Below are 26167 nucleotides of genomic sequence, written 5' to 3'. Positions count from 1 at the left end.
GATAGTACCTTATTTCTCACACTGTTGCGGGGTAAAATAAATTAAATAAAAAAAAATCCCTCGGAGTTCACGATAAAATATATTAAATTTAAAAAAAATCCCTCAAAGTTCAAAAATCCCTTTTTTATCCCTTATCCCTCGGTTTGAAAAAAAAAATCCCTCAAGGACCCGAAAATTCCCTAATAAGGGATAAAATTCCTCGAAGTGGAAACACTACAGCTTTTAAGATGAAACGACTGAAAGTTGCATCTTAAACGTAGTTGGTTAAATTATTAAAGCAAGAGTTAAACTTAACAAGACGTACAACGGTCAGAATACACACAATCCTTCTAATGCGTTAAGTTTGATTGAGCTATTCACAGCAACCTGCAACGTCGGTACATGGGCCAATAAAAGATCTTTTATTGGCCCGTGGTCGGTATCACAACCAATATATATCCACGGCCACACATAATTGTATTTACACTTATTTGTTACTTCTATTCATACTTGGAAAGCATCGAAGATTCCTTCGATCAGTGTCTTTCTTATTTTTTACTTCTGATCACATTATATCTTACTTCTGGTCATACGTTGCAAGCATCGCGTACTACTCCGATAAGTGTCACTTTTATTGGTTACTTCAGGTCATACGTTGTAAGCATCGCGTATTACTCCGATAAGTGTCACACTTAATTGTTACTTCAGGTCATACGTTGTAAGCATCGCGTATTACTCCGATAAGTGTCACACTTCTTTGTACTTCAGGTCATACGTTGTAAGCATCGCGTATTACTCCGATAAGTGTCACACTTCTTTGTTACTTCAGGTCAAACGTTGTAAGCATCGCGTATTACTCCGATAAGTGTCACACTTCTTTGTTACTTCAGGTCATACGTTGTAAGCACGCTTATTCTCCGATAAGTGTCACACTTATTTGTTACTTCTCCGAGGGGACTTTGTACCCTAGGAGGGGTTATACAACCACCGTGTCTGTCTGTCTGTTGGTCTGTCTGTCAGGCCTGCGAACGCATTTTCGCAGTTTCTTAGAATCAGGGAAAAGGTTTTTCCAAAAGCGACCTCTTTTTGTCATTGGGTGTAGTACAATATTTTTAACGGTCGGGATTCGAACCCGAGCCCTCTTGCACGACAGGTTAGCGTTCTACCGCAGAACCACGGACACAGTTACACTTCATTGAAAATTAAAAACTCTTCCGAGGAGAGGTATATTTTGGCTTGCCAACTTGTTCCTTTGGGTCATTGGCGTATTTCCAATGTTGGAAGTTGAGGGGGGTACGTATACGTTGTCTAAAAAAACCTTACTTAGAATTAAACTTAAGCAACGTAATTGCAATTCTAGGTTCAAAAATGTAACTTTCATGAAAGTCGGACTTAAATTAAGGAACTTTCAGGCGGAAATATAAAACCACGAACATTGGGATCCCGTAAATTACCCCGAAAACTATACTTAAATTTAATATTTACCGATATAACTGAAGTTGTAGGTCCGCTGAATCCTAACCTATCCAATAATATTAGTTTTAACGTTATCGGACTTAATTTTAAATAAAATATCTACCACATAAAGCGAAACCACCGAAAATAGTAAATTGGGGAAATGCCCAACTTCTAGGGCTCCGATTTGAAAACTTTATGGAAGGGACCGAAGGGTTGGTATATTTTAAATTATTCCGCTGTTCTCTGGTATATTTTGAATTGTTCCACTGTGCGCTGGTACTTTTTGAATTATTCCACTGTTCTCTAGTATATTTTGAATTATTCCACTGTTCTCTGGTATATTTTGAATTATTCCACTGTTCTCTGGTATATTTTGAATTATTCCACTGTTCTCTGGTATATTTTGAATTATTCCACTCAGCGCCGGCCCTAGCCTTTGGTCAGGGTAGAGCGAGATTGTTTTTCGATTGTTGCCACGCCTCACAAAAGGAATTTTGCCGCCCCTTTCCACCTGGCCGCTGTCCTGGCGCCTAGAGCGACCGCTCCACTTGCTCTACCCTAGGGCCGGCGCTGAATTTCCACTGTTCTCTGTTATATTTTCTAGTATCACCTATCCTACTACAATTATTGGGTTTTTACCCTTTGACACAGGACTATACACTCTTTTACGCGCGGCTTTCCCCCCATCAAGGACCCTCCCACGATTTGCTCCACAGGCAGCTGCCATAGACGTACTGCACGTAGCTCTACCGTGGAAAGTTCTTTCCCCCAAAACCCGTTCTCTCGCGTGTAGCACGGTATTGGCGACTCCCATGAAATACGCGCGTAAAAGAATCTATACAAATTCTTATAGAGATGGCAAAACAATATAAAACGAGGAAGAACATTGCCCAACGCGTGGAAACGGCCAGAAAATACCTACGTCGCCGGAAATTTACTAGGTTGGGCCAAGGAATGGTTGGGCCTTTTGATAAAGAACCCGGGGATTTTCCACGCCGCGGGCAGTTCACCACTTCACGAACTATACAGGGCGTCCACTAAAAAATGCTCCACTGATAATAATTCAAAATTTATTTTTGCTAGGAATTTAATATTTTCATATCATTTGTTGAAAGAAAATTCAATGACATTGAAGGTCATTAAATTTTTTTCTCGAGAACCGTTGAATTTAGAGATTCTGAGTACGGTGATAATTTTTCCTAATAGACCCATGATGAAAGTTGGGGGGCCAAAAATTAACATTTTTACCTGGCAACTCAGCATTTGGACGGAACATCCGTTTCCTTACTTCCGCCTGTATATTTCAATGGCGGTCACGTGGTTCAAAACGTCACAAACAGGATGTTCCGTCCATAGGTCTCACTTAAGCCTCGTCTGCGGCCCCTCTTTTGTTATGGGTCTATTGATATACGAGGGGCAAACCACTTTAAAATTCTGTACACCGATTACAGCGAGTACAGCCTTTGGTAGTGCTAAATCTACGTAATACCTTTAGTACTGTCAAAGTTACAGGCTGGTACGCCAATTACGGATAGTGATCAGGTTCTCATTGACATACTTAATGTTATTATGTTACTTATGAACGAACCAATCATCTTTATTTGAACCTTTTAAGAACACGAGAAAATTAAAAAACCACGCTTATAAACAGAAAGACTTCAAAAACCCCGCACGTGTCTATTACAAAAGCAAACCACCCAAATTAGATCAGAAAACTGCTATTTCGTTACAAGTTATCTGAAACGCGACAGTCTAGAAATAAAAGTGTGTTATTTAAAAGACCCTAGACGCCATTTTGTTATACCGCCTAATTTTTTTATTATTTATTTCGAGGGGTCAGCAATTCAAAGAAATCCAGTACACTTGCCAAGAAATCCGAAATCCTGCCTGGATTTCTTCAAAATCCGTAGATTTTCAACATCTCGAAATCTGGCCAGAAATCGGGAAATCCAGAAATCCGATGGGAAATCTCGAAATCCGACGAGAAATCCAGAAATCCGGGTTAAAATCTAAGAAAACCGAAATCTAACCCGAAATTTTGAAATCGAGCGTTAAATCCCGGAATTCAAAATCCCGTACACATTTTTGGTGAATGTTTGACCCCTCAATTTATTTATTTCTATGCAATTTTTGAGGTCCCTAAGTGAGTATGAACTAAATTGAAAAATCGTCTACTAAAATGTGACACGGCTTGTTTTTAACGTAACTAAAGCCAATAATCAATAGCTCCTGTTACATCTAGTGGCATAAATTTCAAATTCGTTGAGTTCCCTTTAATGGCTAATCCAGTTCTGCTAACATTACACTACCGCTTTAGATTCGGTGAATCGGTTCTGAACAACTTTTAGCATTTACCGATAATCAGATCACTCCCTTGATTATTAGGATACCCTGGTATGATTAAATCTGATTAAAATTAAATTTGTAGCTTTGGCTGAATAAAGATTTGTAATGATTAATCCATGATAAAAAATGTAATATTGACAATCGGGACACCCTGTAACCTAGGAGCAACAAACACAAGGAGAACGCAGCTAGCCTTTAAACACGCTAACGAAGGGTTGTGTACGAATTTCATTGGACGAGCGTCACGAGCCTTTACGCTGAACGTTTTACGGGCGGGGGTAAGACAATTTCCGAATTTTTTCCTTCCGACGGCAGCAGGCGCTAAAGCGTCTAGCCAATGAAAAACGTACACAAGAAAATCCACGACTTTTGACGGGTTGCGTTCTCCTTGTGTGGGGTGTTGTGTTTGTTGCTCCTAGCTGTAACAGTCTAACAGATCGATCTGCCTCTCTGAACTATCGGTGTTTTAAACGAGGGGCTAACCAGTAAGAATTTGCTTGTACACCGATTACGTAATCATTAATGAGTACAGATGAGTACACATGATTACGCAATGAGTACAGATGAGTACACATGATTACGCAATGAGTACAGATGAGTACACATGATTACGCAATGAGTACAGATGATTACGATGAGTACACATTATTACGCAATGAGTACAGATGATTACGATGAGTACACATTATTACGCAATGAGTACAGATGAGTACACATGATTGCGCAATGAGAACAGATGAGTACACATGATTACGCAATGAGTACAGATGATTACGATGAGTACACATTATTACGCAATGAGTACAGATGATTACGATGAGTACAGATGATTACGATGAGTACACATGATTACGATGAGTACAGAATGATTACGATGAGTGCAGAATAATTACGATGAGTACAGAATTATTACGATGAGTGCAGAATAATTACGATGAGTACAGAATGATTACGATGAGTACACCGGCAACCCAAAACTATAAAATTGTTACAGATGAGTAATTGAGTACGGGAGAATTCCAATCAGGGCCGCCTTATCCATAAGGCAGACTAGGCAAATTGCCTAGGGCCTACGAAAATTGCAAATTTTCCAAAATGGCGCCTTCCTCGTTGCTCAACGTGACTTTGAAACCGGAAAGGCGAAATTCCGGACAGTAACCGGACTCGGCATTTAATCAACGGTTAGTTCGTTGAGAGTTACCTACCTCAGCCCATGTTATATAATCACGCTTTAAGATCTGGTCAATTTCAGAAACGAATGTTTATAATGGTCAGTTTTCAGTAGCGGCGCTAAGGTTTTTTCACAGGTGGGCTAAGACTTTTGTGGCCCTTACAACTTTAGTGACCCCTTATAATTTTGGGGCTTGCCCTCCCAAATGTCTCTTATAACGTATACATATTTAAAAATTTAACTCGAAGTATAAATTGCACTCTTCTCTTTTTTTTACTAAACTCGTCAAGAACCAACAAAGGATTGTCTCTCAGCCTATTAGATAAATCTCTATTTATAGAGAGCAAGGCTAAATTTGTTAATCGATTTTCAGACATAGTTGTTCTTAAAAATGATTCGAGTCTATTAAGTGTACTAAAACGATATAAGTTATATAGTCTTTGGCGGGAACCTTGGATTGACCATATTTCGCAAAAGTGGTGAAATCGAAAAAACCCAAAATTTTCCAGGAAGCGAGAAGAGCAAGGTCGTTCTCATCGCGTTCACTGGACCCCCTACTGACTTTGTATCCGTCCTGGAGGGAACACATGCATGCCAGGGGTATTTCCCTAAACTTCCTTCAGCCCCTTTCTTTTCTTTCTATTGTCCATTTAACTTTCTCTCAATTTCTGCTCCCTTCCTCTATCTGTTTATGGTCTACTAATACTATCTTCTTGAGTAAACGAATTGATTTTGAAATATTTTACCCCAGAAAACGTTTCCAAACAAATTTCTAGAGATAAAGAAAATTCATTAATTGAAATATGTGGCCTCTTAATCATAAATATGTGGCCCTTTTAATATAAATATGTGACCCCTCAGAAATGCAGGGGGGCTAAAGCCCACTTCAGTTCACCCTTAGCGCCGCTACTGTCAGTTTTATATTCCGTTTGAACACTTAATAATTATTTTTCCAAAGTAAAGGTTATTTTATCTCGTTTTGAATTTCGAGGGTTTCCTCATTAACAATGATTCCAGTTTTATCGGTAGATCGTACCCTCTTCAGCAACATTGAAACTATACCATTGTAGACAAAATTAGATTTTGATGTTAAATAATTCTTTAGAATTTCAAAGAAAAAAATTTATCACAATTTAAATTGTTTTAACTATTTTTAAAATCAAAAAATTTATTATAATTAAAATTGTCTACTTTAAATATTTAATAAAAGATGGAAGCACGAGCTAGCTCGTAAAGCGAAAATGTGATGCGCGCGCATAGTCACATGTTCCGATTCTGGATCTGGGAGGCCGATGACGTCATAATTTCCCAGAATGTAATTTCGCGTTTTCGACGAAGGAAGGCTTGTCGCTGCGCTCTTGAACTTGTTCGATATACGTACACTTTGAACAACAAATTTTGATTTATTTATGTATTATTGTTGTTACTTGAAACTTTTGAGTACTGACTGATATAAACTTTCCTGTATTATTGTATGAAATAAGTGAAGATCCATTTTCAAAAAGCGTAAAATTAGACCTCTATTCAGTTAATCAGTCGTCCCAATATGGCGTCATAACCCGCTAGTGAAGGTAATACGACGTTTCTTCGTCGATAGCGTTTAAATTTAAATCCATTCATTAACTAAAAAATAAGGCAAAAAGTCTCGCAATTTCGGTATTCCATTTTCTTATTCCGTGTATCCTACGTCTTCCAGATTATTGATTTTCGCGATGTTGAGAGATTTGTGAACGGCCTCCTAGAATCTCCTTCGCCATCGCCATTTTCAGCGGATGCGTAGCAGCCACGACTACGAGCGGCCATTATTCTGCGCACCCAGATACTTTTGAGAGGCGATTTATCAAACCATCTTTAAACTTTGTTATTGGTAAGAGTAATATATTTTAATTTGCACGTATGTATGAATATATAAACAGGGTCTTTTTATTTTCTTTAAAAAGACACTGATATAAACTGTACCAGTTTTTATAATAAGCCCTATAATTTTAATATTTAAGTTTGTGACCCTAATTAATTACTATATGAATTTTAATAGTTTTCAAGAGACATCTAGTCATTAAGCTAAACCCTGTGTGATTGGATTTCTACATGGGTGGATTTGTAGCAAGGTTAATGGTGTTACACCCATATTGATATAAACGGTTTAATTTGCTAGTATTATTTTAATTACTGGTACTGAGTATGCTTGGTTGTAACTGTATGGCTAAACTTAAGTTTCTTGAGCAGTCTTCTCTTTCCTCCTTCCGCTCAAAAGTTTGAATTTACATATTTAAAATTTTGGTCCATCGTATTACAGTAACTCGCTCTCCCCTCTTACAACACATTTGGTTTCGCTACTGCTGTAGACCACATAATACTTTATTGAAATGCTTTGAATAACTCGTCCCTGTGTCATCGCCATCGCCTGAGTACTTAAAATATAATTAGTACCAAAAGTTGTGTGGAAAGTGCGAATCAAACCCAATCCCAAGAGAAAAGTTATATATATCAAAACTAAATGGAAGAGACAAATTGTTGTCCGTAAACTGATTTTACAGATTGACTGGGCAGGTTTATCATAATTATATGGTGAAATGTACTTCTCAGTATGGTGAAATGTTACGATGGTTAGATTTATTGACAAATTACTTTATTACCTTTGGTAAGTTCTGCCCAGGAAAATAAGGGAATTTAAAAACAGGGTTGCCAGAGCTCTGGAAATTTGGGGAATTTTATGAATTTGTAAATATTTGGGCATTTTATTATTTTATCTTGAAAGTGTTGGAAGATTTTTATCAGAAGTTTTTTGGTTAACTTGCAAAATGTGGTTAAAAATGGTCTAATTTTGGCCTTAAAAAGATCAGGGAAAATCTCTAAAATGGCCAGGAAATCTGAAAATATTGTGGCAACCCTGTTTCCATTTTAAGTCCTAATTTATTGATCTTGGCAATGTCTCTGCAAAAATGGGAAACTTGGAAAAATCAGGGAAATAGTTTGGTTGACAAAAAAAATCAGGGACACTAAAACATTTTATTATATTTTGTGAGGATTAATAATGATTAAGATTTACCTTTTACGTTCTAATGAACTGGCTTTAACCCATCATTGTGTGCTATTAAGTAATACTGCTAGTTTTCTTTGAAAACCCTTGCAATTGTAAATCTTATTAGTTTAGCTAATTAAGCATAGTTGTTATTGACCAGTAATACAATTTATTACTAAAGATAATTACTTAATTTGTATTTATCTTTTCCCTTAAGAATTGTTAAAACTTTTATAATTAATTTTGACTTGCAGATAATTTATTTGATCTTTATCACACATTTTTTATAAATATCGTAAGTTTCTGATATGAAATCTATCTCAGTAGTGCAAAAATTAATTTTTATTATGATAAGTATATAAGGATTATTAAGCATTATAAGCCAGATGTTTAAACTGGCTAATTACCGCACAGATTTTAATTGCTATGAATCATAATTAGTTATTGACTTAGGCTACTGGCATTTAAAAATAGTCGCTAGATGACTTGGGACCAAGGTGGAGCCTTAGATATTAGCCTAGTGGATAATTATTAATTATTAACACAAAAACATGTTTCGAATGGGTCAGAATAATATTTAGCTCTGCTGATGAGCGTAAAACTTTGGAAGGAAATCACATCACGACACGGGGGGGGGGGGGTTAATATTAAAATTAAAGTTTTTAAATATATTCGAACTCCCACCAGATCTCTAAACTAACCTAAAATGTTTCTCTTTAAGGTCCTTAAACCGCCCTAAAATAATGATTTGGTCTTTTAAAGTACCCTATTTAAAAAAACAATCGAAAAAGCACCAGCTATTTCAAATACTTTTTATTTTTTATTAATTAATTAACTATTTTTTGGAATAATTAAAAGCTAAATACGTTTTAAAGATTACTTTAAACCTGGGAACTACTCCCGCGTTGAGTTATCTCAAAAGTACTTCGGTTTCCCCTTAAGAAGTTTTAAGAGTTAATTATTATTATAAATAAAATTATATTTGGTACCAGGAATCCATGCCTTTACTTGGAATGCTTATCTTGGCGTATCGCGTATGGTAAGATCACTCTGACGGCTTTGGCCCCGCCTACGAGAGAAAAAACCCGTCGGCACGCACTCCCCACTCACGTAGCTATTGGTTAAGTAAATATAGTGACGTCAAATAAAATTTCAGCCACATAGAGACGAAAATCTTCCGCGATAAGCATTCCAAGTAGTGGTATGGATTCCTATTGGTACCTATTTTACCCAATTTGGTTGTGAAATATCGTGGAATATTATATAGGTGGCTAAATTAGGTTCATAGACCCCCCCCCCTCGTTATGGCCCTTAAAAGCCATTAAGGGTTGTGCGACCAAAAAAACCCTTGAATTTTTTGGAAATTGATGATTTTACTGTTAGCCATTGCCATCTAAAATGTAAATTCACAGATTTCCAGTTAAGTTTTAAAAAAATTATATACACCGAAACGGAATTAAGTTTTTTTTGTCGCAGGGGTTATTGTTTAAACAATGTGACCCTTGAAAACGTTAGTGATCGAACCACTAAAGGTAGATTTGCACTTTGCCACTTCCATTAGTCAACATTTCTAACAAACTGAACTTTTGCTGCAGCAAAAATGTTTACTTTATTTAGCTTCTATTACTGTTTGAATATTAAACATTTCGTTCTAAAAGGCGTGGGTGACGTCACGAAACGTCATTACGAAAGAATTTTACTCTCTGTACACCATCTTAAAAGGTGGATGAAAATGACGACCCACCCTGCCAAGTTTGAAGCTATACGAAGACCATTTTCCAGTCTTGCGCCGTTTAAAATAGTCTGCAATTGCAGAAGATTTGTAACGTAAAACCCAAACTATTCCAATTTAGGATTGTTGCATAAAAACAATTATGACTTTTCTATTGTTAACATTTACAATTTCGATATTAGATTTAGATGGTAATTTACGCAGCCTTTTACATTATTTATGTAAACGTTTACTGTGAACCTTGAATTCTCTCAAGTATTAATTATTTGATATTAATAATAATATATTCATTTGGATTATTGTATACTTTTGACAACACTAATTTTTCAAGCTAAATAGTAAAACGCAATATATCGTAAGTCAGCTTAAATTAACTTTTGCAAGAATTTTTTAGTTCCCAACTCCATTAAATAATGTTCGAAATTATTAGCGTAAGTAACACTTAAAATCGCTCGTTTAAACGTCTTCCAGGCATGATAAAAATAGTTTCATTTCGTAAGCTTTGTATTTTAACGGCATTAACTTCAATAATTATTACAAAAACTTTTTGGATTTGAAAAAAATTGTTTTTCACGTTCTTATCTGTATGCTTAGAGATAAGGATTTTGTCATTTTTCTGGTCACATCTAAAATTTCAGTCAAGTGTAGCCCGCCCACTCCCATTGTACACGAATAATCGACTACAGCTATAATCAGATATTTTTTATCTTAGTACCGTTGCCATGGTAAACGCATACGTTAAACCATGAACTTTGACTCGTTATTTCGAATTTAAAAACTTTTGTTTGTTTCTCAAATAGTTTGTCGCATTTAGTGTTTGTTTCCAGAAATTCTAATCACTGGAGTTGCCAATTCAAGTATTTAATAACCTAAATTGTTTTCGGTAAACCCCAGTCCGCTGTCTTTTAGATGATTACGCTATTCAGAACCCTATTAAAGTTTACAATTGGTTTAACGAATTAAGTTAAGCAAACGTTTACATAAAGGCTGTCACTTGAGACACTAAAGCCAACTTTCTTTGGCTATTGTGATCAATGCCTTTTAATTAAACATAATTGAAATATCGACGAAATAATGTTAAAGTAACTTAACTTAAAGTAAATAACACAATTAAAATTAAAAATAATTTTATTAATAAACTCCAAATTTAGGTTTTTGAAAGGGCAACTTAAAAGTAAATTGAATTTGTTTTAAAGGCCGACTACATAAATCTTCGTTTTACTCTGTCTTTCACTGGAAGTAGGCTTACTGCAGTGCCATGCAGTCAGCCTACTTCCAGTGAAAGACAGAGTAAACCGAAGATTTATGTAGTCGGCCTTTAAATACTTTACGTATCGCCCCTAAATTCCAGATGATCACATCCACTTCACCGAGACCGTGAGAGAAAACCCAATGCTCAAAATGCCAACCATGACCAAAGAGTACCAAGTTGCTAGAACCCTTATCACACTTACCCCAATGTGAGGGTAATGTGCTTAGGCTAAACTGATTAGTTTTTATTTTATGGTTAGGTAGACCAAAGTAGCAACACATTATTTAATTTTATTTAAACCAAGAATGTATTTTTATACTCAGGGAGAATGAATATGTCGAGATTATCGACGGACACGTTGAGGCCCTAACCCCGTCACGCTAAGGTGGGGAGGGAGGAAAAAAGGAGGCGGTCTTATTTTTTGCGTCATCGCAGCAGCGTTAATCGGATCGAAAAACGTAATTTTTAAGAATCAATGAGATTGCAGTATTATTTGATTTTAATAAAGCGGAGGAGCATACCGGGGGCCCCAACGGGTGGAATTGGAGAACCGCTAAAAATAATCTTGACATATTAATTCTCCCTGAGTATAAATAAATACATTCTTGTTTAAACAATTTAAGGTTGATACCCCACCAAAATATTTTGATCGCAATAACCTCTATTGACCTTATCTTCTAAATGGATCTGGATTCCCTTTAACAGTTTATAATATCTGAGGATAATGTACTTAAAAGTGGGTTTTTCTTGATAGCAGTTCTGTGTTAGCGTAGAGCGGTATAAGATCATTTCACGGGAGTAACTTTCTTAGAAGATTTTTGAACACTTGAAATCGTACTAGATGGCGCCAATAGTCCGAAACTTAGGTATTTTAAATTATGCAGTAACAGTGAAAAAGATTTTCTTGTTTCTTTTCAGTTAATTTTTCTGTAGCTTTTACCTAAAGCATCACTTAAAATAGTGTTAATTTGTAATAAATCAACAAGTATTTATTATCTTACCATGAAATAGGTTTAAATTGGCGCCATCTAGTAGAATAAAAGCGCTAAAATCAAAATTTTTAAGGTTTCGCCCCAATTGTTTGTTTCCCTGTAAGCAATTTTGGGTGTTATATGTTGATAAATGTGCTAGTACGATTCGCCCAAGGCTACCACTTTTTTGTCGTTATTTTCTATTTGAGAATGTTTTCTTTTCAAAATTATTTCGCATGGGGAATCTTGCATTATCACAGCGATTCCAGGGAATAATGAGTTACGAAGTTTACGCTACCTTTATCATTAAAGCTACAATTCCATTTTTATTGATGAAGAATATAAAAAACCACATACCTATATATATACGCTAGAGCTGCAATTGAAGCAGACGCAATATCAATTCCCATCCCATTCCCTTTGAAACTATCCGTTTCCATCTCATTCCCGTTGAAACTATCCATTGCCGTTCATATGTCCATTTGCATTCCCATTCCCTTTGAAACTGTCGATTTGAATTAAATTCCCGTTGAAAAATTTCCATTCACATCCCATTCCCGTTGAAATATCCATTCCCACCCCATTCCTATCGAAATATCCATTCCCACCCCATTCCTATCGAAATATCCATTCCCATCCCATTCCTATCGAAATATCCATTCCCGTTGAAATATCCATTCCCACCCCATTCCCGTTGAAATATCCATTCCCACCCCATTCCCGTTGAAATATCCATTCCCACCCCATTCCCGTTGAAATATCCATTCCCACCCCATTCCCGTTGAAATATCCATTCCCACCCCATTCCCGTTGAAATATCCATTCCCACCCCATTCCCGTTGAAATATCCATTCCCACCCCATTCCCGTTGAAATATCCATTCCCACCCCATTCCCGTTGAAATATCCATTCCCACCCCATTCCCGTTGAAATATCCATTCCCGTCCCAATTCAAATCAAAATATCCATTCCCGTCCCAATTCAAATCAAAATATCCATTCCCGTCCCAATTCAAATCAAAATATCCATTCCCGTCCCAATTCAAGTCAAAATATCCATTCCCGTCCCATTCCCGTCGAAATATCCATTCCCACCCCATTCCCGTCGAAATATCCATTCCCACCCCATTCCCGTCGAAATATCCATTCCCACCCCATTCCCGTTGAAATATCCATTCCCACCCCATTCCCGTTGAAATATCCATTCCCATCCGAATTCAAGTCAAAATATCCATTCCCATCCCATTCCCGTCGAAATATCCATTCCCGTCCAAATATCCATTCCCATCCCATTCCCGTCAAAATAATATTAATTTTCATCCCATTAAATTTCAAATATTTGTATATAGATTTTATCATTTTCTTTCATTTCCAATATAAATTATTGCTTCCGGAGGAAAAATCCATTCCCGAACCAAATATATACCTTTTCCCTCCATTCCCTAACCAAAAGTTACCTTTTCCCTCCATTCCCTAACCAAAAGTTACCTTTTCCCTCCATTCCCTAACCAAAAGTTACCTTTTCCCTCCATTCCCTAACCAAAAGTTACCTTTTCCCTCCATTCCCTAACCAAAAGTTACCTTTTCCATCCATTGCTTAACCAAAAGTTACCTTTCCATCCATTTCCCTAACGAAACGTTACCAATTTCCAATCCATTCCCCAACGAAACGTTACTAATTTCTAATCCATTCCCCAACGAAACGTTACCAATTTCTAATCCATTCCCCAACGAAACGTTACCAATTTCTAATCCATTCCCCAACGAAACATTACCGATTTCCAATCCATTCCCCAACGAAACATTACCGATTTCCAATCCATTCCCCAACGAAACGTTACCAATTTCCAATCCATTCCCCAACGAAACGTTACCAATTTCCAATCCATTCCCCAACGAAACGTTACAATTTCTAATCCATTCCCCAACGAAACATTACCGTTTTCCAATCCATTCCCCAACGAAACATTACCGTTTTCCAATCCATTCCCCAACGAAACATTACCGATTTCCAATCCATTCCCCAACGAAACGTTACCAATTTCCAATCCATTCCCTAACGAAACGTTACCAATTTCCAATCCATTCCCTAACGAAATGTTACCAATTTCCAATCCATTCCCCAACGAAACGTTACCAATTTCCAATCCATTCCCCAACGAAACGTTACCAATTTCCAATCCATTCCCCAAAGAAACGTTACCAATTTCCAATCCATTCCCCAACGAAACGTTACCCTTTTTCATCCATTCCCTAACGAAACGTTACCCTTTTTCATCCATTCCCTAACGAAACGTTACCCTTTTTCATCCATTCCCTAACGAAACGTTACCCTTTTTCATCCATTCCCTAACGAAACGTTACCCTTTTTCATCCATTCCCTAACGAAACGTTACCCTTTTTCATCCATTCCCTAACGAAACGTTACCCCTTTTCATCCATTCCCTAACCAAAAATAAGATATCAATCTGATAACTGCTCATTGCGGCGTTTTTTAATGGATAGCTCTAATATATTCCGATCCGATTCCACAGGAAATTCGAGTTATTCACTGCACGAAATACTTTTTAAAGGTTTATACTATGATGGTGGTTTGTTAATTTTTTATTTTAAAATTTAAGAAAACCACTATTGTACGATTAAAAACTGTTAATTTAAATTTTATTTAAAATAAAAAACTTTTATCGTGCAATAGTGGTTTTCTTAATTTTCAAATTAATAAATGTGCAACTTGAATGTCCCTATTTCAACGGTTATTGATTTTAATCGCAATGTATTTCAATGGAGTAATTATAAAATTCCAAATAGTTTTTTAAACAAAAAATACTTAAATTCAAAGCAAAACCAAATATAAATCTAAATCAAGTTTAGTTAATTGGCTTTCATGTTATCGCTAGAATTCTTAATTTTTTTTAATTGGACTATTTTCCTATTTTTATACTTCACACTTTGCTTTCAATATAGTTTTAAAGTTCGATGGAAGGCCAGCCAGCCAGCCTTTCACTAAAGCATTAATTTCATCGGGTTTCACGGCTGGCTGCTCTTTTGAAATGAAAATGTAATATTACTTTAATACATTTTCTAGACACAAAGTCTGATGTTTTCATATACATGTATAATATTAATATTACACCAAAGTTCATTTAAAATTATTGGTTTTATCTTTCTTTAAATTATTCCTATAATTTCCTATAAACTCAAACGTTCCTATAATTTCTTATAAAATTACTCTTTTTCCTATAAATTTTTTTCTTCTGGTCAGCCTGCGTTAGTGTTTTGGTGGGAAAATTGCGTCCATCGAAAGTTACGCGTTTAATTTTTTTAGAAAAATGGATGGTTACTCGTATCTCATAAATATAATTTTGGGAATTTTCATTATTTTAATCTTAGAATTGACGCTATTGGGCGTTACCGTTAAGTATTTGCGACTATTGATAATTCATCAAACTCTTTGTTATTTTCAGAAATAAATATTTTGAAATCAAAATATTTGAAAAATGCACTCTATTAAATGGGCTTTTATGTGTGAGCGACTTTAGTAAATGGTAAGCTACTGAGAGCCGGACATTAAAAACCGGACTGAAATTGAAGCTTTGTTGAACTTTGGCGAGAATCGTGTATCTTGTCACCCCACTTGCCCTCGAAACATTAAATGCGCCCCATCTAACGTGGTCATGCAGGCTCCGTTTGATCCGTTGCAACTGTTGAAGGCGCTGAGCTCCCTTCTCTCCACTCAGGGAGGCATCAAAAGTGACAACGAAGTTCCCAGACTATCCAGGTGAGAACCATTCGCGGACTATTTTTTCATTTTATAATATTTTTTCGTTTATCACCATTTTACTTTCAATAGGCGCTTCAATAAAACCTACTCTTTGTGTGGTCCTTGTAAGGCTTATGTTTAAAAAAAATTCTTTAGGCCTAACCGGAGTATTTTTGCGTCGGTGCGAAAAACTTGCTTTAGGCTTAACACAGTATTTTTGCGTCGGCGTTGCCAGGTCCTTAAAAGTAAAACTATCTTTTCAGAAAACAATTATCGTACGCCTGAAAATTGGTTGTAAATTTTAATTTTGCGGAAATATTGTTTTGGTTATGATAAATAAATTTTTTAAATTAAGTTATCACCTATTGAAAGAAATTTGACTAAAACAAAAATCGAATATTAATAAGCTGTAGCTTTAACAGGTTTTTTGCGAAATTTAATAATTATCGTACGTAATCCAAAATAGCGTACTATATCGTACCATGTTAAAATTATCGTACGTCCTAAAAATCACCTCTGAATTATCGACATATACGATAATTTTCGTACGTCTGGCAACGCTGTGTCGACGCGCAAAACTTGCGTTAGGCCTAACGGATTTTTTTTTTGCGTCAACGAGTAAAAAAATTGTTAGGCCTAAACGAAGTCACGAAGTGTTTACGCGTCAACACTCGTTTTTGCATTTCGAATAATTAAACCATTAATAATGTAAAACTTAGTTTATTAAGTGAATGTGGAACCTAATTGACTTGACTTGGCTCGAGTATGGATTGTAGTGGGCGTCTTTGGCTAGCCAGACGTATGTGGTAACCAACCATCCGGACATTTCATTCAGCATCCCCTTTTCGACACGTAAAAAAAGAGGCTCTTTTATTGAAGCGCCTATTGGCTCTATGAACGCATTTAAAGTTGTGGCTTCTAAGAACGTTGGAGAAAATGTTTTATCAAGAATGTATTTGTAAATCAAATGGGTTCGGTATCTCATTGGGAAAACCACAAATCTTAAAAAATTCTCCTTAAGTATAAATACATTCTCCGTTTTAAGCAATTTTTAATTTAAGTATCAGGGTTGTTATAATTTAAATCACGATTTCAGTGAAATGATTTTTTAAACATTCGTTGTTTAAATCGCCTATTATAATTCAAGAGTATTCTAAATTGCATGTATTAATTAACCATAATTAAGAGGAGTAATTTAATAATTTTTTTGATTTTATTAAAAAATAAATTAACAACCCTGCAAAGTGCACTATTTTAAATTAGTTTAAATATTTGGCAATGTCGAAAAACCAATCTGAAAAATATTAATATTTAAATTAAATCTGTTTAAAATTAAGTAAATAACAATGCCCCTGTAAACGTTTTTCGCGCCACTAAAATGTTTTCAAAGAGTTTTAAAAGTTTCGCATACTTATAGGCTGATATTTTAACGAAACTTTTTTTCCAGAAGACAGTGTCATTTGTATGTTTTGATTGGTCGTTCCTAGCTCTGAGCTCTTCAAGCTTCGGAGCCTGAAACCAACTAACTTTTCTATTTTGTTTCTCCGACAGTTCCTGGGGAGTTGGAACGTGACGTTTCCTCTTTCCGGCTCTGCCGAACACGAAACTTTAATCTTGATCAAATAATTTCATTTTTTTTGGTCCACTCTATCGAAGGAGTTTTGAAATCGCTCCGAATTGCATTTCGAAGTTGACAGTAACCGAGGATCCTAGGGGGGTTTTTTCTATTAAACTAGAAATCAAGAACTCTCCCTAAAAGTAGGTGCTAATGGGTCCAGCGTAAGCACCCCCCTTAATATCCTCTCGCCAAAACTCTTTAGAGTAAGAAGTGGGCTTCGGAGTATTGTTGAATTTACCCCGTAGTTTGAAGAAAAAAATATTCAAATGAGTCGTACGGGTTATGACGAGTATTTCAAGAATACTCTGCGCCAAAATGTGGGTTTAATACATCTTGAACGTGTATTAGTTTACCGTTGAAAATTTTACGGTTAAAAATTACGCGTTTTTTAATGACTTAAATTTTCTTAAAAAAAAACGACGGTTTTCAAAGGACGCGACTTCTGACGTTCAAGAATCCTTCCACTACCTGGTTTCCAAGCTGGTTGATACTCTCGCTTCTCGTCTTTCATTCATCATCACAGCGCCATCTAACGACGGATAAATTCGTATCGTTAAAAAAATAAAAGTACCCTCTGAGTTCTTTTAAGTTAAATTAGAGCCTTCGAAGATCGCGTTTTGGTTTTGCTACTTGAATGGTAAGTACAATCACGTACGCAATAAAGTAATTCCATAATTTACGGGGGTTCTATGTGACTATTTGGGGGAAATTTATTATAATCACTGACGCACGCTCCAATGAAATTAATGAGCGTGACGCTTTATAAACGCTCCCAGGCATATTTTCCTTCCAAGTGACTTTTTACGAAGATTTTTCATCAAATCTTTACTAACAAATAGAAATTCCCGGGATGGGGCTATTAATATATTATACCCTATTCCAAATCCTTCTTATTCTAAGCTTTTGTGCTGTACGGCAAAATTTCCTTTGTTCCAAGAGTTTGGTTTCCTCCTTTTTATTTGGTTCCATAAAATTATATTACGAAATTCCGAAGACCACCCTCCGATTATAAATTTGATTTTTTTAATCCGCTTCCCATAGCCGTTCAAATACCTGGAGCTATAAAAAGGATTGAAAATGAACGACTAGTAATAATAAAAACATTGAAAGGTCTAGTCTCAAAACAGATTTTAAAATTTCAGTTAGTGTTGGGAACTATTTTCTCTAAAAAATGATTTATCCTAATAGTATATAGGTAATTATATTTATTATTTAGATTAAAGCCTTAAAATATTTTTACTGGGTTAATTTAAAAACAGGGCTGCCACGGTACCGGGAATTTAATTTCGGTTACCAATAGGAAACTTTTTCTAAAATGTAGGCTAAAAAAATTACAAGAAAATACGTCAGTGTTATGACAAACTATTATATAGTGGAAACTGAAAAGTATGGATTATAAATATCCGTTAAAGCCATTCATTAAAATAAAGTTTATAAGTATCCCTAGTTAATGTAATTTTTACACCTTTACGCGGAGTAATATAACGCGGTAAATTTTATGCAGTGACGTGATGTATCCTTCCGCCATTTGGCGGGAAATTTCGCTCCTATTGAAAGCTTCTAGTTTAATTTCTATCACCCAGGTGGCTCTGGTTAAAATAATTTAAAGTTATAATTTTTATTCTAAAGTGGGCTGGGTTGGAAAAAAAACACACATAATAAATTAATGGGAAAATTAAGATTAACTTCATATCGCCATCTTTAATGTTATAATATAGATATATATATATATATATATATATATATATAGATATATAATAATTAGTAATCATCTCCGTGATGATTCCCAGAGGAGCTATTTTTTAAATTTCTCACTTTCTAGTTAGCCTTGATATACGAAAATTACGAATACAAATCGTACCTTCTTTCTCGATCTAATACTATTTCCTACCCCGCTTTTAAAAACCAAACAGGTAAATGTCTTTGTTTGGCGAAAGTTATTCTTTTAGAGCTTCGGAATAACCTATTAACCCTATCTAAGACCTTTGACAAAGGCAGAAAGACGCTTTATTTCAAAGAGCTATTTAAAAAAAATCGCTTTCTAGTCAGCTTTGATCAGTGGCGTAGCTAAAGTCTCCCCCCCCCCCCGCGAAACCCTTTTTGGGGGCCCCTGTAATCAGTGGCGTTAATAAGGGACGAGTGGAGACCTCCTCCATTATGGGGCCCCTTTGAGCCCCCCCCCCCCCATTGTGGGGTCATTATTTACGCAACTGTCATTGATACACGAAAATTATTAATAAACCGTACCTTCTATCTCGATCTAATACTATTTCCTCCCGAGTGGCGGATACATGCGGAGGCGCCCCCCGCCCTTGACGCTTAAGTTTTGCATGTGACTTGATGATTTGTTATAACACCCATAGCTCAAGATATCTTTCAGTGCTTCCCCCCCCCCCCTTTTGAGTTTTTTCTGTATCCGCCACTGTTCCTACCCCGCTTTTAACAACCAAATAGGTTGGCGAAAGTTATTGTTTTAGAGCTTCGAAAAAACCTATTAACAGTATACTTAAAATCGGTGTTATCAAATACCATTGACAAAGGCAGAAAGACCTTCGTTTTCCTGTGGCTTCTGTCCTAGGTGACTTAAATATCATAACCTTATTATAGTTTCTTTCATTATGTAGTAAATACAGAAGTTCATAAACTCCCTATTGCAGGTAGTATTTAACTAGGCGTTTTTTTGTAATATCATATTGACGGAATTTCTGGTTTCTCAGTTCTTGCGCAATAAATAATTAAATGAATATAGTTAATTCAGATAAAACACTAGATCAACAGACAACAGGAAGTTTTCAATGTCACCAAAGTTTATTTCTCCTGTATTTATCGGTTTGTTCTGGTAAAAAACTAGCATAAAAACGTTATCATAGGTAGAATATGAACTCTTATAGTCCCTTTCCGAAAGAGGTTTGTTACGAGCATCTACCCCCTCCCCACGTCTTTACGAAAGCAACCACGAAAAAGAGTGCCTGTAACCTGACAGTGTAGACAAAGGTAATAACTATGTCCTACTTTTCTCCCCCTAGCGGTGAAATATATCAAGCGGACTTAGCTAACTTGTTTTTTTTGTTAAACCGAAACTGGGCACCATAAAAATCCTATACCTGCCGTATCTCCTTCTTTATTCCCCGTCTTTCTAATCGCTCCCCCCCCCCCCCCTATTGGAGATGCGTTGGTTATTATAATCGGGGTAGTGTTACGTAACGCGTTGTATTGTAATCTTCAAGATGTATAAAACCCGGCTTCTTACGCCCTACAAAATCTCGAAAAATTACTTCAATTGAGATGAATTTGAGTTCTTTCTAGTGCTTAAAATGCTGTACTTTGCCGTGGATTACGCTCGTAAAATATAGCATTTTAGGAATTGTTTTCTTTCGTGATTTTGTTCAAAAGTGATCAGACGCCCACTTAAAGTATACCATTTCGCCAGGGGGGATTTCCTGAGTATTTGTTTTGTTCTGTATCACTTTCATAAAATAAATTGGATTTTTTTTCCAAAAAGGCATCGACTCCTTTTTTGTGTCAGTTTGAAAAATAAAGAATTTAAAGGATTTATTACTATATACATTGGCACAAAGAACGCGATAACCTCGGAACAACTATGACTTTAAAAACGGGTTTATAATTATGCCGAAATTCCCCTAGGAAGCGCGATTAATTTGGCTTTATGGGTCACGTACATCGCTGTTCTTATACGCTAGGATTTCGGGTTAATGGATTTAACATAGTTGTCTGTCCTTATACGATAGTAATTCGGGCTGTTGGGTTTACTGTCGCTGTCCGTCATTATATGCTGGGACTTCTGTCTAATGGGCTTAAAATCGTTGTCTGTCTAAAATATTAGAATTTTTTTATAGTTAACCTTTTATAGTTTTTAGACAATGTACATGGGGAGGGGTCAGGTGGCGGTCTTTTTTTAGATTTAAAGGTTTTGACCGTGTATTTCCTAGTTCGAGTGTCGGGCCTGATGACCTTCCATTGTTACGCGTTTAAAATTTACACCCTTGCAGTGGTGGATACATATGGGGGGCGCTTCCCTCCCTTGACGCTTAAGCTTTGCATGTGACTTGATGATTTTTTATTATACCCATAGCTCAAGATGTCTTTAGCGCCCCCTCCCCCCTTTGATTTTTTTCTGTATCCGCCACTACATCCTTGTGTGTTAGAGATCATCCAGGGACAGTGGGGTACCATGTAGCAGGCTTGGGTATTGGAAGGGGTCGAGTGTACGATACTTTCAAGAATAATGGTCGGGCTTAGGGCAAACAGACGAGGGTTAGACCACTCTGTAAGGTGGTTCACTAATAATTTAAACATTTATAAACACTTAATTATCAACCAACGCTACTAAATTGATTTTAATTTTGTTTAATCATTTGAGCGTTTAATTTGGAGTGATCTGTTCGTAGTCAAACACATTTCCATACGCTTTTAAAGAAGTTGGCAGGCGTCTAGTTATATTGTTAGTGTTTCCCAAACCTAGGAAGCCGAACTTTTTCCCGATTGGGGGGGGGGTTGGTACGAAATTCGTATCTTAAGCATTACGTTTCACTTTTTCTTCCCCCTTATAAGCCCCCAGTGGCTGATCCTCTGAGTAGGGCTATATTGGGGTCTTAACCAACTTGTTGAAAGGGAATGGGGTTCGTGACTCGGCGTTGGGACTTTGGAACTGGTTTAAAAAATGCGTTGATATTGAGTTTTTTTTCCTCCTAGAGGCGCGGTAATATTTTTCGTGGCTTTTACGTTATTTATAAATGGGCAATCTTTATTAAGTTGATAATTCCTGTACATATTTCCATTTGGTATCATTGGCTACACTAAATATTTTTAGAGTTAAATTTTATCTCTGGAAAAAAGTACTCTTAAATCGTAATGACACCCGTTCCCCTTAGATCCATTTCTGGGTCAACTGGTCTCTTTAAAGCGTTCTAAGCGTGAAAGTACTTTTAGTGCTTTCCAAAAACACCTTTATTTTAATTACTATTCCCTTTTTATTTATTTTTTATTAACGCATTTTACTCAAAAGATTATTTTTATTTTGACCAAATCTTTAACGTTCCACTATTAATTAAATCTCTCTAATTTTAAAGTTTTCATTTTTTGTTTGTAACACCACCTGTTTTAACTAATAAATTATCTATACAGTCGCGATTGTTTTTACAATAAGAGATAAGAAGTAACCGCGTTAGAAACACACTGTCAACTTCGATAATGCTTCTTAAGTATTGTATTCTACACTTGACAGTGGGACCTGTCAGCGTTTGCATAGCCATGCTTATAGTCTACCAGCTTGATCTTACTGACTTTACCTTTTGTCTTTTTGTAGGTGTACGCCAATCGAAAACCTATATCTCTTTACATCTTTGATTTGTATATTTATTGTTTTTTTTTTAATTTATAGTTTGATGAAAAAATTTTCAAAGAAGTTAGTCAGCCGGTGTATTTATGTTCATGTGCTAATATCAACCAACCCTGATGTGTTGAACAAGTACGTTTATCATTATTTTCCGATTGTTAGAATAAATTTACTAAATAATATTTATTGTAGATTTTTAGACCAAGATGGCTGGAATACTATTAATTCTTGGATTATGGAAGCAAAAGAAGGGTCTAATTGGCCTTTTTTGTTGGAACTCTTACGGCTTTGTGAAATTTTACCCATGACTGTTGAGAGATTAAAGGAAAATAATACCGCTAAATTAGTAAAATCTCTCGGCAAAACTGAAGATGAAGGTAAATAACGATGTGAAAATAGGTTTAATTCGTCATATTAATTCTGATTTTTAATTTACAGATGTTAAAAAACTATCCACAAGTGTAGTTGGTAATTGGATGAAGCTTATTACCGGAGCGAATAAAGATTTACAGACTTCTGATAAAGCTGGTAAATTATTATTTGAATAATTTATTTTAAACCAATTTAGTAAAAAAGTTGAATATTGATTTTAATTTTAGAAAAAGGTTCTAAGAAAAGAAAGAAGAAAGATAAAACTGAAGTTAAAGAGGAACAACCTGAGGTAGAATGGTTGAAAAAGGGGCGTAAGAGTCGTCACTCTGGTATCTCAACCATCACCAGTGAGCGCAAAAAAAGCAACGATGATAATTTGGAGGACGTCGAGATTGAAGTTCCCAAGACGGCGAATTTGAATAAAGAAATTGATAAATTAAGGGAGTCTCGCCCTAAAACTGTAAAAACATTCCACGGCAAATTTAGATCAACTGGTGATTATCTTTGTTAACTCTTTCAAAGCTTTATTTAGTTAATGGTAAATTGATATAAAAAATGTTCTAATTTTTTTTACAAAAAGGTCTTATAGAAGAATACCCACTTCCAAAGGCAGTATCGAAAAAGAATAAGCCTATTGATAGAAACGCAGCTATGGTTGTAGCTAAAGCTGCTAAAAGAAGATCCCTTTCGCCACTCAGTTTTTCTGAAAAGAAGCTAAAACCTTCAAGCTTAATAACACCAGCTTCGGAAAGCGCCGCAGCCTCGGGTGGAATTAAACTTATTCCTGCAAAACCAAGACGTAAGTCTCGGAGATGGGCGAATAGATACTTTTTTCATGCTGTTTTGGTTTAATTATATTTCAATTTCTTTTTTAGCTGTGCATATTCTACACGAAAGTGCCGGTTTTATGGATGCTCTTGTTTCGGTGCCATCTCAGCCTGTTCGTAAAAAGAAAAGAGGTGCTGGTCCTCAAAACCAAGGAAATAAAACTCCGCCAAGCCCTACCTCGCCCGTAAATGCCCCACCAAAGTTACAATTTTACAAAGACACTTTAGAATTGGGTGAAAAAGAAAGCAAAGACGAGTCTGAATCCAAAGAAATTGCTTCTCCCGATGACAATAATGAAGATGACAAACCTTCCAAAGATTCTGACGATGATGATGATGATGATGAGAGTAAAGATAAATCGGGTGAAAGTACCGATTGCGAATCTGAAAAGGTGGAAACAAACACGGAGAGTCAAACTGATGATGATGCGGAAAAAAATAGTCAAACTTCGAGATCTTCGGGAGAAGTGAGATCTATTTTATCGATAGTCAAGAAGAAGGGCAAGAAGAAGTCGGTGAAATGGAGGGAGGACAAAGATTTAAAAGAATTCTTCTATTTTGAACTTGACGAAACGGAACGCGTGAATGTTAACAATGTTAAAGACTTTGGTGAAATGAAATCCTTCGAAATGAAACGAGAACGGGCCGCGTTTGAATCTGCAAAAAGACTTATGAGTGATAAAATGTCGGAATTGACGCCATGGCGGCCGTTAAAACCCGTCGACGCCATTCCAGGACTAGTTGACCATGGATGGAACAGCAAAGAAAAGGACATACAAAAGCAGCGTCAGCAAACGACTTTGCAAGAGTTATATTTCACCAAGGACATGTAAGATTTTTTTAATTATACTTTTTACCCTTTCTTTCATTGGACCATAGCTTCCAGCGGTTCGAATACTGTATGACTAATTTCTCCGGGCTTTTCCAATGATTCAACGTGCATCTAAAAATAATATAATTGTTTTTTTGTTGTTTTTTCAGGATTCCTGATACACCAGGAGAGCCTGAACCTGAAAGTCACACCTCTGGAGACCCCATTGTGATTCCCTTGGATGATTTAAATAATCCAAGCGCTTTAATGGACTATTCCAGTTTAGATCTTCCTCCCCCAAAACCAGCCCTACCCCCTGTTCTTACTAGTCTCATGATGTCCATAACTGGACAACAATTTCCACAAGTAAGTTTCAACACTCGTACCTTTAGCATGTACGGTTTATAAATAATTTTTTTAAATTTTTAGGGAGAAGGCCTCCTAGGTGGTCACGCAGATTTAACAGGCTTGCCAGAAAATTCTCCACAACCAGGCATGAATGGTCCAGTAGCCGGACCACAGTTTGGGATATTACCAAATAACGTTACCCAAGAAATTTGGACTGGCGCTGCTCCAGAATGGCCCGCAACAATGGAACCCATTCCTCAGGAGAACTTCTTCCCAAATGCGCCAGGGATGATGGGTCCTCGCCCTGGTTCCGTTGGACCTTTGCCTCAGGTTGGAGTACCTCCACCAATCTTTCACCCCAATATGGGTTTCAATCGCCCGCCAAATCAAAATATGAGACCACCGTTTATGGGCAATATGAATGACAATAGGGGCAATGGACCAAGAATGAATCACGGCCACGGGAATAACCGTAAGTTTCGAATATTTATTTTATAATATTTTCTAAGATTAACTTATTTAATTTTAAAGAAATTCCTTTTTTTTTCATTTAATAAAGCAAACCGAAGATTTCCTCCTACGATACCTTGTAAACATTTCATGAGTGGTACTTGCCGTTTCGGCCCTAGCTGCAAATTTTTACATCCGGGTATTAATGGACCAGCGTTATAACAGCGGAAATATAACAAAAACCACTTCAGAGATGTAATTTTATCAGTGCCTTAAAGACATTGATTGGAGATGTAATATAGAAAACGGGTATATGAATATTTTTTTGTGACTAAATTGGGACGACTTGTGTGCGTGTGTTTCGCTGAGGAGCGTTAGCCGTGACTCTTCCTTTTATGTCTGGACAATTGCGGTTCCATTTCATTTTGTTATTCGCACGCGTGCCCGCTTGTTACGAGGGAATAATTTCAAAACTATCCGATGTTATTTTTATGGACTTCAGAATGGTCTCAATCCACGCAGGATTAAATTTTTGACCGTTAAGTGATAGGCGCATATATAAATTCCATTCTACCGATGTGTTATTTATATTTTCTCTAAACCCTCGCGCCAAACTAAACTCTTTTGTAAATTATATACTTCCCGTTTCTGCATTCAGGTTGTAAATTAGTTGTTTTTAGTAAAATTGTAAGGGA

The 26167-nt window shown here is 36.3% G+C and overlaps 1 protein-coding gene across 1 annotated transcript in view; it reads left to right on the top strand.

Annotated features, from left to right (window-relative positions):
- The first annotated feature begins 6280 nt into the window (after positions 1-6280).
- The window catches only part of LOC149924911 (serine/threonine-protein phosphatase 1 regulatory subunit 10-like), a 28596-nt gene continuing 8709 nt past the window's right edge, over positions 6281-26167 (top strand). The window contains exons 1-11 of the mRNA XM_090161674.1: positions 6281-6525; positions 6651-6821; positions 15395-15708; positions 22710-22796; positions 22857-23041; positions 23103-23192; positions 23264-23530; positions 23617-23835; positions 23912-24692; positions 24845-25040; positions 25104-25494. Of these exons, the coding sequence (XP_090017800.1) occupies positions 15605-15708; positions 22710-22796; positions 22857-23041; positions 23103-23192; positions 23264-23530; positions 23617-23835; positions 23912-24692; positions 24845-25040; positions 25104-25494 (2320 nt within the window). The 5' untranslated portion in view covers positions 6281-6525; positions 6651-6821; positions 15395-15604. The remainder of the gene's footprint in view (positions 6526-6650; positions 6822-15394; positions 15709-22709; positions 22797-22856; positions 23042-23102; positions 23193-23263; positions 23531-23616; positions 23836-23911; positions 24693-24844; positions 25041-25103; positions 25495-26167) is intronic.

The sequence above is a fragment of the Leiobunum rupestre genome, chromosome 10 (assembly GCF_980474605.1).
Source record: "Leiobunum rupestre chromosome 10, qqLeiRupe1.1.hap1, whole genome shotgun sequence".
NCBI lineage: Eukaryota > Metazoa > Arthropoda > Arachnida > Opiliones > Sclerosomatidae > Leiobunum > Leiobunum rupestre.
This window is presented reverse-complemented; position numbering and strand designations above follow the sequence as displayed.